We start from the raw sequence: 17,045 nt of genomic DNA on the forward strand, positions 1-17,045 counted from the left end.
TCCCAATAGTTGGAACTTCAAAGTACAGCATCGCCTGTTGGGTTTGTGATGCATGTTTCGTGGGTCTTGCCCACCTGCTAATTTTGCCCCCCAGGGTTCGGGATGTAAGGTGCCCTACTCTTGAATTAGACAAAACCAAGTGAAATGGAGACAGGATGGGGGAGGGGGGAATAGTAGGAGCTGATTCTGAAGACTGAGAAGATGTGCAAACTTATTTTGAGAAAATATCATTCGCACAGACTTGAAAACTGCAAATATTGCTTTAGAGCATCTTGTCACTAGAGGGGGTAAAGGGACCAGGAATAGAAACAAAACTGTAACAAGGAGAGAGGGGGAGAGAGAGAGAGAGAGAGAGAGAGAGAGAGAGAGAGATCGGAGGAGGGAAAGTTATCAAGTGATGAAAACAGTGTGATAGTTTAGAGTGCTGAAAAAATGTGATATGCCTAAGAGGGCTGTAGCTCAGCGGCAGAGCATGCAAAAGATTGCAGGTTCAATTCCTGGCTTCTCCAAGTAGGGCTCGGAATGTCTTCTGACTGACATTCCAGAGAGTAACTGCCAGTCATTGTATACAATACTGAGTTAGATGAGAGAAATTTCTGCCTGAAACAATGGAAAGTCACAGCCAGTCAATGTAGACCAGGGTTCCCCAAACTTGGGTCACCAGCTGTTTGTGGACTACAACTCCCATCATCCCTAGCAAGCAGGACCACTGGTCAGGGATGGTGAGAACTGTAGTCCGAATACAGCTGGAAACCCAAGTTTGGGAAACCCTGATGTAGGTAATAATGAACTTGATTGGACCAATTGTCTGACACAGTGTAATACACTTTTACACATCACTTGGGAAGCCAGGCGAACTAATGTCAGTGTACTGGAAGAAGCAAAGATCACCAATGTTGAAGCAATGATTCTTCAACATCAACTTCGTTGGACTGGTCGTGTTGTGGGGATGCCTGATGATCGTCTTCCAAAGCAACTACTCTATTCCCAACTTAAAAATGGAAAGTGTAATGCTGGTGGTCAACAAAAGAGGTTTAAAGAGTGTCTCAAGGCAAATCTAAAAAAAAAAAAAGTAGTATAAATACTAACAACTGGGAAACACTGGCCTGCGAGCGCTCCAGTTGGAAAACAGCCTTTACCAAAGGTGTCATGGGCTTGGAGGACACTCGAACTCAGGACGCAAGGGAGAAATGTGCTAAGAGGAAGGCATGCTTGGCAAATCCACACCGTTATCAACTCCCGCCTGGAAACCAATGCCCCCACTGTGGAACGACATGTGGATCCAGAATTGGCCTCCACAGTCACTTATGGACCCATTGTTAAAACCATGTTGATGGAAGACAATCTTACTTGGCTATGAGTAATCGCCAAAGAAAGAATACACTTTCTTAAGACTGAAGCACTTGCTAGGAATAGGATGCCAGCATTAGTACTGTCATGAAATGTGATGAATTTAAAATCTGAAGTTGAATTCTGAGGATCCTCGCATGGAAGCAATGAGAACTTAGTTATCTAATAAAGTTTCTGGAAGTCAGGGTTTACACACTTTCATGGCAGCTGTAGGAAGCACTGATTCTATTTGTAAATTAATTGTACTGTTGGTGCCACCTGTTTCCCCCTAGTGCCGAATGCCCTGCTTGGGATCTGAAGGCAGTGAAGACTTGGTACATCTTAGAACTACACTTCCCACTGAAAAAAGAAAAGAAAAACCAAACGAAACAGGGAGGCTCCTGTGTAAGGAGAAACATTCAATAAATTTCAAGGAAAGCCAAAAGAGCTTCAATTAGGGCTGCAATGCATGATTAATACATTGCTGCAGTGATAAATGTAAATCTTTTTTTAATCAGCTAAAAACTTTAGCATTTCCAGTTAATCAGGCAATTTTTTTTAAAAAAAAACTGCTGATGGCATCCCACTAATATGAGACACAGGAACTTTCACTTTCATGCAGGAGGGGCTAGTAGTCTTATGCAAATTTAATTAGTGCTGGTTTAATCAATTTGTTAGAACATAGGGGGAAAGGTCCTTAACCTGAGCCAGACCATTGGTCCAGTCTAGTTCATTATTTCCTCCGAGGACTGGCAGTGACTTTCCAAGGTTTCAGACAGGATCCTCTCGAATCCCTACCTGGAGATGGCAAGGATTGAGCCTAAGACCTTCTGCAAGGAATATGTATGCTGTACCATTGAGCTACAAATCCTTTTGATCACCACTCATTAAATTAATCAACTATGATTCCCTTAGTCGTCATCATCATCATCATCATCTTAATTTTATTTGTACCCCGCCCATCTGGCTGAGTCTCCCCAGCCACTCTGGGCGGCTTCCAACTGAATATTAAAAACAGTACAGCATCAAATATTAAAAACTTCCCTAAACAGGGCCACCTTCAGTTGTCTTCTAAAAGTAAAATAGTTGCTTATTGCCTTGACATCTGCTGGGAGGGCGTTCCACAGGGCGGGTGCCACTACCGAGAAGGCCCTCTGTCTGGTTCCCTGTAACCTCACTTCTTGCAACGAGGGAACCACCAGAGGGCCCTCGGTGCTGGATCTCAGTGTCCGGGCTGAATGGTGGGGGTGGAGACGCTCCTTCAGGTATACAGGACTGAGGCCGTTTAGGACTTTAAAGGTCAGTACCAACACTTTGAATTGTGCTCGGAAACGTATTGGGAGCCAGTGTAGATCTCTCAGGACCGGTGTTATGTGGTCACGGTGGCCACTCCCAGTCACTAGTCTGGCTGCCGCATTCTGGATTAATTGCAGTTTTCGGGTCACCTTTAAAGGTAGCCCCACGTGGAGTGCATTGCAGTAGTCCAAGCGGGAGATAACCAGAGCATGCACCACTCTGGCGAGACAGTCTGTGAGCAGGTAGGGTCTCAGCCTGCGTACCAGATGGAGCTGGTAGACAGCCGCCCTGGACACAGAATTAACCTGTGCCTCCATTAACATTGGCTCCCAGTACGTTTCTGAGCACAGTTCAAAGTGTTGGTGCTGACCTTTAAAGCCCTAAACGACCTTGGTCCAGTATACCTGAAGGAGCATCTCCACCCCCATCGTTCTGCCCAGACACTGAGGTCCAGCTCCGAGGGCCTTCTTGCGGTTCCCTCATTGCGAGAAGCCAAGTTGCAGGGAACCAGACAGAGGGCCTTCTCGGTGGTGGCGCCTGCCCTGTGGAACGCCCTCCCATCAGATGTCAAAAAGGAAAACAGCTACCAGATTTTTAGAAGACATCTGAAGGCAGCCCTGTTTAGGGAGGCTCTTAATGTTTAAGAAATTAATGTATTTTAATGTTTCTGTTGGAAGCCGCCCAGAGTGGCTGTGGAAACCCAGCCAAATGGGTGGGGTATAATTATTATTATTATTATTATTATTATTATTATTATTATTATTTAAGGTCCCAGATCCAATGTCCCCTGGCTCCCAGCTGTTGTGCTAGTGTAAGGATGGAATTATGAGATCCCGTGCAACAGATGTGCTAGTGGAAGTTTCTTGTGAACAGCTTGGGCAGCAGGAGGTAATAGGACTGCAAAAATATGTTGTGTGCAACCAGTCACAAGAACCTTGCTAGCTTTCTTTTGCCTTGCCTTGTGCAAGCCACCTCACCAGTGCAACTAGTACACCACTGAACAACTCCAAATTAGGGTGGTATTGAATTCCTCCCTAGGTGTTGGGTTTTGCCAGGAAAGCCAATGCGAATTAATATATGAAAGCAATGGGAGCAATTTGGAATAGTGCAAGTATTTCATAATGGGTGGCATGCAGTGTTAGTTGTACTTGATGTAGAGCCCTTGACATTAAAGGAAACGATGAACTGCGGTCAATTCATTTCAGTACATCTCTTCTGAGTAGAACTCTGCTGGATATAACCCTGGTTCTAAAGTAATTGCATTTGTTCATGACAGGAGTTGGTTAAGAAATATAGTTTCAGCTGTGGGTCTGCATAGGAAGCATGCTAACTGGAAACAGGTTAAGGTAAGAAGCTGGATTTTAAGAATTGTCAACACATGCAAAGAAAGGAATGGTTTCCAAAATAGGTAGGGTTGATAAAATGAACACATATTGTATTAAATAGTCTGCTAAATTCAGTGAAGAAACTCTGGGTAGAATGTGGGATTATACATAGGAAAGGGGTAGGCAAAGGACAAAGAGAACGACTTGATGGAAAATTATAATAAAATATAGGACAGGTGGCACACAATTCCATGGAGGCTCAAGCAAATATGTTAAATTGCACCTGCAGAATGTTGGCACGCTGTAAATGTCAAAAGGCATTTGTGCTACACTTATGGAAGAGCCATCCATTTATACAAAACCTTTGACTAGGAATAGGAAGGGAAAAGGAAAAGGAAACAGGACAGGAATTCCCATTAGGTCGCAAAAGAATCTTACAGTGCAACCATAAGAAGAAAGTCTTACTCACTCAGATGGGGCTTTTCCATTAACCTCTTGACCAGACATTCCCAAACTGCGGCCCTCCAAATGTTTTGGCCTACAACTCCCATGATCCCTAGCTAACAGGACCAGTGGTCAAGGATGATGGGAATTGTAGTCCAAAACATCTGGAGGGCCGAAGTTTGGAGATGCCTACTCTTGACTCTCGCTTTTGGCACTTGAGATGTGTATTTTTAGAATACACCTCATTTCTGGGATTGGAAGTTGTTTAAAACTCTTTTAAATATTGTATTTTAATTGTTGCAACTTGCTGTGGGGCCTCAGATTGGTGGATTAATACTAATAATAGGAAGAGGACGAGGAAGAGGAGGAGAAGAGGAAGAAAAAGAACTGAAGACTTCAGAAGCTTACTTCTAAGTAAACATGCATAGGACCAGAAGGTAAATCTGCAGCAAACTTCTTTTTTTAAAGGTCCCTTTAATCCCCATAAAGCATGTTGGCCTAAAATGCAAATCTTCCTTTACACACACACACACACACACACACACACACACACACACACACGGGAATTTGAACCGAAGCAACAGTGCTAAGTTCGTGATGTCTTTGGATGCTCATGCTAATGGGGAACCACGGCAAGCACAATAGCTATTGTCTGCTCAAAACTGGCCTTGGACACTAAGATAATAGCTGGAAAATTACAGCAAAATGCTAAATACTCGGCCATTACACAGCGACAGCCCAGTGCAGCTGACTTCTTTGCCTTTTTAATCATCTTAAGTGTTTGCTTCATAATACCACAACTGAGCCAAGTCCCAGATTATTAAGCGAGGTGGCCTCATGAGCCGTGGGCCAACATTATTTCAGAAAATAAATAGCTTTCTCTACTAAACAAAAAACAAAACAAGAGTGCCCAGAAGTGCCCAGAGGCTATCAGTATGTGGAACATGACTGTATTTCTACATAGCAGTTCCCTCTGGAGAGCAGAACAAGTTTTCGGCAAGAAGGCAAGGAGCCATTTGTTTAAATTTGTAACTTAATGGAAGGGTAGAAGTTTGTGAGTTCTTCGGCTCATGCTGAAAAGCTTTTATTTTCATTTTTGTTGCTTTCCAGCACTGTGACCTGTATCAAATCATCATATATATATATTTAAACACACACAACATGCACAAACAATGTTCAAGTATTTTTCTACATCACGAATTGCAGGCTAACGTTCCTTTTCCCACTCCTTTTGTATTTTGTTCTTAATTTGATGAACTCTCCTTTTAGGAAAAACAGTAAAGAGTCTTGTGGAACCTTAAATATTATGCTTTTATGGCGGCATAAAATCATATGGTCCAGAAAGTTCACTTCATCACATTCTCTGGCTTATGAAACCTTATGGCACCATCTACATGCTAAAGTAGAATCTTCTGGGTGGCTACTCAGAAGTAAGACCACTGAGTTCAAAACATTGTAGAATCATAGAACTGCAGAGATGGACAGGGACCCAAAATGTCATCTAGTCCAACCACCTGCAGGAATCACATCTCATGGACTTTGCTTCTAGGTAAGTACACATGAGAGTCCAGCCTTCATCTTTAAGGTGCCAAAGGATACTTGGTTGTTGCTACGGCAACACACTAACATCACCACTAAGTGGGCACTTGTCTTTATGGCATGTAGGAGCAGCTTGAAGAGGAAATTGCATTTGAGAGGCAGCACCAGGTTCAATCTCTTATCAATGCTTTGGTGATGCATGTCTTTCCAACCACAAATTTATTTCATTTTCACGTTACATGGTTTTGCTTCCATTGAAATTTCTCTGAATGTTTTGGGGAAAGGGAGATGTTATGTACTGAGCTGAATCATAGAACAATAGGATCCAGAATCAGCAGCCTGATTGGTCCGCAGGAGCCACCCAATCCAACTCCAGGTGGAAGTGAATCCGCAACCTGATTGGCCTGCAGGAGCAGCCAATCAGGCTGCTGGCAGAAGTCAATCCACAAACTGATTGGCCTGCAGGAGCAGCCAATCAGGCTGCTGGCAGAAGTCAATCCACAAACTGATTGGCCCACAGGTGTAGCCCTGAAGTAGCCAATCACGCAAGGCCCATTGTGTAAATAATGTATATAAGCAGATGGTTTTGGGGGAAGGGCATTCTTCTTCTCTTCCTCTCCTTGATGACTATGAGCTGAATAAAGAGCATGAAATTCACTCTCGACTCCGAGTATATTTCAGGAGATGTGCATAAACTAGGGTAAACATGGGGTGGGAAAAGGTCAGTATACCTTTTAAACTTCAATGCTGCCCTGGAAGGAGGAAAAACAAAGGAGCTTTCCAGTTACCATACCTTGGCTTTGAGTTCGGTGCACTCTGAATTAACAGCAAATTGCAAGCTAGAATGGGTGAATGCTAAATTGAATGCTTTATCAGCATTTTCTGCCCCAATAACTAGCATAGCAAGGCTAGCTATAAGATCTACGTATATGATAAATGTAACTCCTGAGAGCATGGGTTTGCCGGCTCTCTTTGAACACTAAATGAAAAACCAGGTCTTTTGAAAATAAGTGTATAATTTATGCCATTTAGTTACCGGAGGTCCAGGCAATCCATCAACTCCTGGAACACCAACATCACCCTTCTTACCCTGAAAAGGAAAAAGAATATTTAAAAAGTTACCAACCACATCAGGAGATTACACACAAGCTCAGTTCTTGGTTTGATTACTCTGTTAACTTGTTCCTGCTTCTTGTTCAATAATAATAATAATAATAATAATAATAATAATAATAATAATAATAATAATTATTTATACCCCGCCCATCTGGCTGGGTTTTCCCAACCACTCTGGGTGGCTTCCAACAGAAATATTAAAATACACTAATTTCTTAAAGATTAAAAGCTTCCCTAAACAGGGCTGCGGTCAGATGTCCTCTAAAAGTCTGGTAGTTATTTTTCTTTTTGACATCTGGTGGGAGGGTGTTTCGCAGGGCGGGTGCCACTACCGAGAAGGCCCTCTGCCTGGTTCCCTGTAACTTGGCTTCTCACAGCAAGGGAACCGCCAGAAGGCCCTCGGCACTGGACCTCAGTGTCCGGGCAGAGCAATGGAGGTGGAGACGCTCCTTCTATGGTACTAAGACATCTTGTGTTCATGAGGTTCATGAGACAGACAGACAGACAGACAGACAGACAGACAGACAGACAGACAGACAGACAGACAGATACCATAGATAGTATGCCACTCTGACAGAGCCCATTTTCCCCCACGATGGTCCCCGAGGTGATTCACACAAAAATTACACCAAGAACAACTTCAAAAATGGCAACGTTAAAACGGCTACAAAATCGGGCAGTGAACACACACATCATCTACAACACAGAGACAGGACAAGCAGCTATTTCCATCTTGTTTCAGCCTCCTTGGTGCTCAGTCAGAGGCCATTTCTGTCCAGGTTCTGCGGGACTTTTGAAAGAATGCATCAAAAGTCCACACACAAAATACTTGGGTTTTAAACCGCAAGCATTTTAAATGGAGAGTCCTGCTAACACTATTGGAATTCCCCTTCCTTTTCTCATGGACTCTCAAAATCTGCACCGGAGCATATTTTGAATTTCTATGGGGTGGGCTGCAAGGGGGAAAGGGTAGGGAATTTAAGCAAAAGCAGAAGTCTAGAGGATCCTTTGACTTTGATTGTCACCAGTCTACAACTTCTTCTTGCTGAAGCTTTCTCTTTTCACGGAGGACAAGGCTATCAGCAGGTACTATAGCTATGTTCTACTTCCATGGTCAGAGCCGGTATTCTGGGACTTCCAGTTGCTGGGAATCACAGCAGGCAAGGTGGCTGTTGAGCTCATGTCCTGCTTGCGGGCTTCCTGAAGCAATGCGGTTGGCCAGTGTGAGAACAGGATGATGCTAGCTCAGTTGGTTAGAGCATGGTGCTGATAATGCCAAGGTTGCAAGTTCAATTCCTTCTTTGGGGCAGATGCACATTCCTGCATTGCAGGGGGTTGGACTAGATGATCCTCAGGGTTCCTTCCAACTCTGTGATTCTATGCTGAACTAGATGGGCCAATTGGCCTGATTCAGCACACTGCTTTTTATGTTTTTCATTGCTTAACCTTCTGTGCATTTTTTCGGGAAGAGAAAGAGAATGCCCTGAACAGAACTTCTGATTACCCTTGAAAAGCAGGCAACAACAATAGCTCTCTATCACAAATCCTGGAGAGATCTTAACAAATAACAATAAAGATACATAGATCTGCCAGATTATATAAATGATCTCTTTCTAGAATGCAACTGAAGAGATTCCCCAGGAAAAATTATACCTGTAGATGTAACACAGTACAAAATGACATCCTGCCTGAGAGCAAGACAGACAAAGCTGGCAATTATGCCGTTCTACTCAGAGGCTGTGAATGTATCCTTTAAATAAACAGGAGGCAACCTGACAGTCAGAAATATATGTTGTTTTGGAAACGAATACAATTTACCTTTCCTGGCAATTATAGTTTTACTCTTTGTTAAACTCAGACCATCAACCAGACATTTACAGAACACAAAAGGAGCCTGCCGAAATTGAGCTGACGTCCCATCTAGAACAGCATCCTGCTCTCACAGTGGCCAACCAGATGCCGAACTACATTGCAAAATTTGGACACGTGTGAATGATGAAGGATAGCAGTTTCTGCAGTTCAGGAAGTTTGAATCAGGTACGCTCACATCAAAATGTGAATCTATACAAAATTACCTCAGTCGTGACATGAAAACATCAACAGGCCCTTTACGACTGTTGCCATGAAGTTTTCAAAGGCATCCCATAATGACCTATGTTTACTTTCATATGGGGGGATTAAAACAGTTCTTCCAAAAGTTGATTAGTTGCTGATTTTGCTGCTGCTTAGAGAAGACTCCCTGGAAAAGACCCTGATGTTGGGAAAGATGGAGGGCACAAGGAGAAGGGGACGGCAGAGGACGAGATGGTTGGTCAGTGTTCTCGAAGCTACCAACATGAGTCTGACCAAACTGCGGGAGGCAGTGGAAGACAGGAGTGCCTGGCGTGCTCTGGTCCATGGGGTCACGAAGAGTTGGACATGACTAAATGACTAAACAACAACAATTTGAAGACGGGGAGGGGACCACTGAAGTTTATCCTTGCTTTGAGTGCCATTTGGTCTGCTACAAAAAGTTAGATCCGACTAAGTGGGAAGACACATTATATCTTTTTTAAAAGGTCTGAGCCATTCATAAGATTCCATTATGTGTTTTGGTGGGAGTTTTCCAATCCTATGTACTCTTGAGGGGACAAGGAGAAGGGGACGACAGAGGACGAGATGGTTGGACAGTGTTCTCGAAGCTACGGACATGAGTCTGACCAAACTGCGGGAGGCAGTGGAAGACAGGAGTGCCTGGCGTGCTCTGGTCCATGGGGTCACGAAGAGTCGGACACGACTAAACGACTAAACAACAACAACTCTGTTTTATTGGTTCCAGGGTTTTTGTTTCTCTCTCTCATTAGACTGTTGAATTGTTTAATGAATTTTCTACCCTTAGCAGGTTAGGAAATATTTCAAGTTCCCTGCCAGAAGTCAGTAAACATCATGGGAAGGAGGAAGGGGGTGTGGATTCATGGGGATGGAAAGAGAAGGATGCTGCAGTGCCGCTGGTACAACTAATTTCTGTGTGCACAAGGGAGCATCTTCTCCCGTCCCTGCCTTATCCAGCCCCCCACCCCATTCCCTGCATCCTCAAGATAGGGGACTCTCCAGAGCACATTTGGGAAGCATGTGAGTGAAGGAGAGGAAACAGAAGTCCTGCTGCGACAGCAAAATGACATGCATGGAGCCTTGGATACACTAAACCAGCGGTGAAAGCTTCAGAATTTTCTGCCTTTAGCAGTTAATCCAGCCCTGGGTCCAAGAGACGCTCTTCTGTGTTCTCTTGCGGCTAATGGAACAAGGCAGCTAATGAAAGCTCACCGAGGGAGTGCATTCACAGCGGCTCATTCCTCAAGATTTATGTTTCGGCCATCGCAAAATCTAATTGCCAGTTTGGGGGAATTAGATGATCAGAAAATAACTTTCTGGCAAGCCCATGGAGCGTCCCCATCTGTGTTCTTTTGCTGGATTTGTGTCTGAGGCAATTTTGCACAGTTTACCTTTCCAAATGAGCAGCGTCAACTTGGGAAATAATTATATATTCCTCCCAGAAAGGAATTTTTCACTGCTCTCTTCGCAAGCCATTTTACCTGCTATCCTTTTGCTTTGGAAGAGTGAAGCAGCAAAGGGGATGAAATAAATAAATCACTTTATCATTCAGGTACAGATTTAAAATCTAGAGGGATGGTATTATCTCGTTTCTAAATGAGGATTTATTACTTTGGGGTTCATTAAATTATTTCCTTCTTTGGTAACCTGGTACGATTCCCATTATTAAAGCAGGATAGAATCGTGCCAGGAGAAAAGTGAATTTACATTTAGATCCCAGAGAGTTAGGAACACTAATTAAAAATTTTGGGCCAGCTTGGTATGTATAAATTATGTGATGCTATGAATATAGGAGAGGCCCAAACCGTTGTATTCTCCCAAAGGTGAATTGCACATGGGAAAACTCTTAACCAGATGGCGGAAACTTAGACTGAATTGGATACAGTTTCAACAGTTCTAAGAATCTAGAGTAAGTCCCCTAAAGTCATCCATTATCAGGATCGCCATCTTGCTATGCGCTTACTGTGCCCTAACAGTAAAAACAGAGAAAAGTGGCTTTTGTGTGACCCTGGGTAAGATTGTACAGGGCTGGTTTGGGACACATGTCTAGGCCCTAAGGCCATGTCTACATGTGTCAGGTGTGTGTCTAGATCCAGTTAATCCAGTTACTTTAGATGCAGAAGGTTAGCAGTGACGTGCGGTGAAATTTTTCGTAGGGGAACAGTTAGGGCCAGAGGCACCAGCTTGCGAGGGTGATTGGTGAGGGGGGCCGAAATCACGTGTGTGATTTCTGATGTCCTGATGTTGTGTGTGAGCATTGTGCCTCCCTCCTTAAGCCAGGCAGAAGCTTCCCGGGCTTTGGGAGGGTGCCGGGGGAACATTTGGGTGTCTGGCCTAGTCTCCCTAGTCCAGGCATCATCCCCAAACTGCAGCCCTCCAGATGTTTTGGCCTACAACTCCCATGATCCCTAGCTAACAGGACCAGTGGTCGGGGAAGATGGGGATTGTAGTCCAAAACATCTGGAGGGCTGAAGTTTGGGGGTGCCTGCCCTAGTCCATTGAGCACACAGTACTGAAGGTTAGCAAACTATAATGGGGAAGGCTGTGTCTCAGATTCACAGCACACGCTTTTCCTGCAAAAGTTCCCAGGTTTGATCCACGGCATCTCCAGTTAGGACTGGAAGAGGCCCGTCTCAAGAACTGGAGAGCTGCTGGTCGATGTTGACAATACTGAGCTACAGTAAATGGATAAGCTTCCTATGTTGCTATTGTTGTTGAGTAAGGAGCAAGGAGAGCTGGGTTATTCTGAACCTGATGATCCCTAACAAAGGGCCATTCTGTAAACAAGCCAATTCCTCCTATTTTAATAGGAAAACTGCCATCCTTGAATGTCCAGGTCTCTGAGAGTGAATGCTTCTAGAAGAAAATACTGAAGATTGACAGCCAGGACAAGATGGACTGCTCTGCCAAGTTTTATTCCCGGTGCAAAGCTCAGGGTTGGTGCAACAGGTACTGTAGATGATTCCCACTAATATTTGACAGATGAGAGTGCCGACAAACTTCCGTTACACTAGGAATGAATCTTTGGAAAGAACCAACATTAAATCAGGCCCTGATAATTGCTACAAGAAATGAAAATTTCCATGTAAAAAAAAATCAATGGAAGCGCTATATTCTCCAGAGCCCCAATTAGGTGTTCTGATGTGCATTGGAATAATCACGCTGGGGAGATGGGAATTAGCCTGCCGGCTCTGCTACCCTTGTTGACATTCTTGCTCTCCATGAGTCAGAGGACAATTGTGTGAAGTGGGGATAATGATTCTATTCATAAGAATGCGAGAAGAGCCTGTTGGATCAGTCCAGCATCCTGTTCTCAAAGTGGCCACCCAGATGCCCGTGGGGAACCCATAAGCAGGTCCTGAGCACAAGAACCCTCTACCCTCCTTTGATTCCCATCAAAGGGTATTGCTGCCTCCAACCATGACAGTCTCTGCCATGTAGAAGCTCGGCTCTACCAACAGTTCACCATGGCTCCCACTTATTAAAATGGAGCACACCCAAGCTAGATATATGACAAAGCTCCCACTTGCCGTACTAAAAAATCACTTTTACAGAATTACGATTCCAATCAATGCCCTTGATGGTGTTGGATGGATTGGTACGGCAAAGTACAGTACGAGGAGAGACTTTGTATATGTGGGCAACCCTGTGTAAATGATCTGTACCATTATTTATTGCAATGCCCGCTATACATAGATCCAAGAGACTGATTTATAAAACCCCTGCTTATGAATGGAATACACTCTAACAGGGTGGAAAGGGTGAAATGGCTGCTGATCGATACGGATGACTTTGTAACTTACAAAGTAGCATTATATGCGTTGACAGCTAAGAAGATCAGGAGAAAAAAGCTAGATAAAATAGCGGTCAACTGCAAAGGGGATTCAGACATTTAAGCTGGCATATTTTACCTGAGATTTCCCTGTTTTCTAGTTTATGCAACAAATAATCTCTAGGAGACTTGACCGTGGTTTATTGCACTGGTAGTGCTAAATGTTTTTTTTTAATGTTTTTATGGTTATTGTTGTTTTTCCTTTTGTTTCCCCTGTGAACGATGCCATGGCCTTCGGCTAGCGCAATAAAGTTTATGAATGAATGTAGAAGCCCAGGTTTTCTAGTACGTGGGGAACTTCCATAATTGTAGGTGGCTCCCCACTACATACAGTATGTCTTCCTTATCTGGGTGGTAAATATAGCAATGTTTTTCTCCCTGCTGCACTCCAGATTGTAGCTTTCCCCTCTTCCAGCTTCTCACTCAAGGAAGGCTAGCTCTAGGTTTGAGGGGGCCATCAGGAAAGAGCTCTGTGGTGGTTACTTTGCCTTCCTAATGGGATTACCCAACAGTAGTGGGCAGCAATGGTCCACCATTGAAATAAGTGATTGGACTTAGTGAAAGGACCATTTGGGTTGAGCACCATTTAAATTCCCCACAATGCCCAGGGGCAGCATTACATCAGGGGCATTCTGGGGATTGTAAATGGTGCTCTGAAACCCAGCTTCCCAATAGTAATGAGGTTTGGAAAACATTTGGTTTCCTAAGGGCGCAGGATAGGCATCAGTGATGGGCTGTGATGAGTCCCCAGCAGCAAGCCCAGCGTGTGATGTTGCAATGCCATAAATGTGCTCAAGCAACTAGGTACCATTTATGTACCTGGTTACAACAATGCTGAGCATTGCTGCTGAGCATTGTTCACAGTTGATGACATTTAAAACAGAAGCTGGCTCCCCGTGTCTCATCTTCCAATGGAAACTCCTCTTCTGACAATGTGTTGGATAATACACAGAAGTACAGATCAGAAGACATTACACTTAATGGCGAAATCAGTCATAGGGGGCTGTAAAGACAAGTGTATTCTGTTTCAGAGGCCCATTGATGGAATGCTGCCTTTTAATGACTCAAGACTGCAAATCTTGTGAGAGGAGCAGCCATTAATGGGAATGACATCTAAATCACAGAGCTGTGTGCTCATTTCTTGAATGCAGTAAGATCTGCTCCCTAAGAGCTGCCAATAAAAGAAGAGAATCAAGGGAAAACTCATTCCCTTTATGGATGCAGACATTTCCTTTTCAAGCCCACATCTTAGATCAGCAAAGCTTTCTCTTTTGCAAGATCCTTCCCCCACTCATTTCCGTTGCATTAGGATGGCTCCAGCCAATTGCATCCGAGTCCACTGAAACATTTCAAAAATCTTACATTTCCCTAATGAAGACATTTATAAATTGGGTTTTTAACGATGGCCTGCTTTAAATTGAATCAACGGCAAACGTGTGTGTGTGTGTGTGTGTGTGTGTGTGTGTGTGTTGAGGTGGAGAAAAAGCTAAGTAACAGGAATCATTAATTTAATAACACTGGGTGCCCTTCATATAGGCTCAGCTCCCTCAACTGTTCCTTATAAGGAACCCTTGTTCACCCTGGCCACCTTCTCTGCACAGATAGAAACAAAGGCTTTAATGCTCAAAATGGGACTGTGCTCTCCGTCAAGCTTGGACTTTTGGTTACAACAGTCTACATAACAACATGTGTATAACTGATCTGCCGCTCCCTCCCCCCCCTCCTTTTGGGTGAATACGGAGGGCAGTGGGAATTATTGACAGTAGTCTAGTAAACACTATCAAACAAATTAGGCATCCCTCCCCCCCCTGCTAACAAGTTGGGGCATGCATAAGTACAGTAGAAGCATTGCCCACCCTTAGACCTTGTAAGCCAGCAGGTCCTGGTTTGCCTTCTGGTCCTGGGGGTCCCTACAAACAACAACAACAACAAAATATTTAAACAAAGTGATCAAACTGAAGAGAGAGAAAATGCATCACCAAATTACCAGTTTCCACATTCCATGTGTGCTCAACATGTGCTTCCCTTCCACCTCCTTTTACTATGTTAGTGATCTGCAAGATATCTCAGGAACTGGTGCCACAACACAGCTTGGTTCTTCTAGATCATATATTTAGCTTTGTCTGTTGTCCTCTGTCCCTGAAGGCAAGGGAAACTGCCTCTGTGCAGATGCAGAGACTTTCCCTGCACTGAATCTCAGGTTAGTGTTCTGAAGCATGCATTCCCATACCTGCCAAGTTCCTGTTGGAAAAATAAGGGATCGGCAGACCGGAAGTAGCGCTGCCGCCATTTTGGAACTGGGCGGAGCATGCTCAGAAGCAACTTTCGATGCTGCTCTGCCCAGTTCCAAAATGGCCACCGCACCAGAAATCGCTTCTGCGCATGTCCAGAGACTCCAGACATGCGCAGAAGGAGCCTCCCCCGGCCGGTAAGTAAACCGGAAAAAAACAAAAAAAAATCATTTTTCCAGCTGGGAACAGCTGGAAAAATGGGGGTTTCCCGGGGAATACGGGAGACTTGGCAGCTACAGCATTCCAAGTGGGATTAAAGTCAAAGGAGCATATCTTCCTTTGAAATTTAAGCACAATTTCCATGCTACTGGAGTCTTTTGTATCTGTTGCATGGGCTTGTCTGGAACTCCAGATCTTTGCATCTGAAGCAAGAACCATGCTTCAGGGTCAACAAACATCTCACATTAACAATACAGCCATCTTATCCAGGGCTTGCCCATGGTTTGGACCAAAGACCTCTCACAGCCTACTGTAGTTAAGAATCAAATCAACAAGCCATGTTCAGGACTCTGCATATTCCATCACTGCACAAGACATTTAAAAATACGAACAAGTGAGCAAACCAGGGTGGGAAAGGCAGCAAATTACTTACTGAGATACCTGGAGTTCCAGGAGGGCCTATTGAACCTCTTGGGCCAGGAGCTCCCTGTAAACAAATTGAAATTAGAAGGTTAAAAAAAAATACTTCATATTGCATTTAAAATGAATTCCTTCAGCAGTGTATAGTATTGATCTGAGCAAGGGAAATGAGGAAGGTCAACTGTGGACAGCTGCCTACATTTAAAACTTCTTGCAAAAAGTTATAAAGATGCCAAAGATAGATATAAAAAAAATAAAAATAAAAAAGAACATACTTAGTTTGTCTCTAAGGTGCTACTGGACCATTTTTTTTTAAAAAAAAAATTATATATATTTTGACTGTGCCAGACCAACATGGCTAACTAACTGAATACAGATAGATATGTACAAGATGTACATATCTTGTACATATCTATCTGTAGATGTACATAACTGTGTCCAGTTCTGGGCACCACAGGTCAAGAAGGATACTGACAAGCTGGAATGTGTCCAGAAGAGGGCAACCAAAATGGTCAAAGGCCTGGAAACGATGCCTTATGAGGAACGGCTTAGGGAGCTGGGTATGTTTAGCCTGGAGAAAAGAAGGTTAAGGGGTGATATGATAGCCATGTTCAAATATATGAAAGGATGTCATATGGAGGAGGGAGAAAGATTGTTTTCTGCTGCTCCAGAGAAGCGGACACAGAGCAATGGATTCAAACTTCAAGAAAGAAGATTCCACCTAAACATTAGGAAGAACTTCCTGACAGTAAGAGCTGTTTGGCAGTGGAATTTGCTGCCAAGGAGTGTGGTGGAGTCTCCTTCTTTGGAGGTCTTTAAGCAGAGGCTTGACAGGCATATGTCAAGAATGCTTTGATGGTGTTTCCTGCTTGGCAGGGGGTTGGACTGGATGGCCCTTGTGGTCTCTTCCAACTCTATGATTCTATGATTGTATTATTCTATGATTCTAAGATGTATCTCTCTCCCCCCACTTGCATCCTCTCCTGTACTCCTTTTCCTTTACCAATCCTCTTATCAACTTATGAGTTTAAATCTACATGTGAAGTCCACTTGTTGCAAACATGCATTTCGGTGTTTGAGAGGCTGCTCCATATGAACGGATTATCTGCCTTTGGAGATTCGCCAAAGCCCGAGGCTGAGCAAACATGAAGACTTTTCCTTCCTTCCATCTCAGCTTGCTCGTGATGGTGCATGGAAGAAGTG

General features: G+C 43.8%; 1 protein-coding gene across 2 annotated transcripts in view; it reads right to left on the bottom strand.

The window, feature by feature from the left end:
• COL22A1 (collagen type XXII alpha 1 chain) overlaps positions 1-17,045 on the bottom strand; it is a 180,488-nt gene that overhangs the window by 59,212 nt on the left and 104,231 nt on the right. For both annotated transcript variants that reach the window (XM_060277589.2, XM_060277590.2), the window contains exons 22-24: positions 15,856-15,909; positions 14,829-14,882; positions 6,970-7,023 (exon numbers count right to left, since the gene is read on the bottom strand). In XM_060277589.2, coding sequence (XP_060133572.1) covers positions 6,970-7,023; positions 14,829-14,882; positions 15,856-15,909 — 162 coding nt within the window. The remainder of the gene's footprint in view (positions 1-6,969; positions 7,024-14,828; positions 14,883-15,855; positions 15,910-17,045) is intronic.

The sequence above is a fragment of the Zootoca vivipara genome, chromosome 8 (assembly GCF_965207765.1).
Source record: "Zootoca vivipara chromosome 8, rZooViv2.hap1.1, whole genome shotgun sequence".
In the NCBI taxonomy this organism is placed as follows: Eukaryota; Metazoa; Chordata; class Lepidosauria; order Squamata; family Lacertidae; genus Zootoca; species Zootoca vivipara.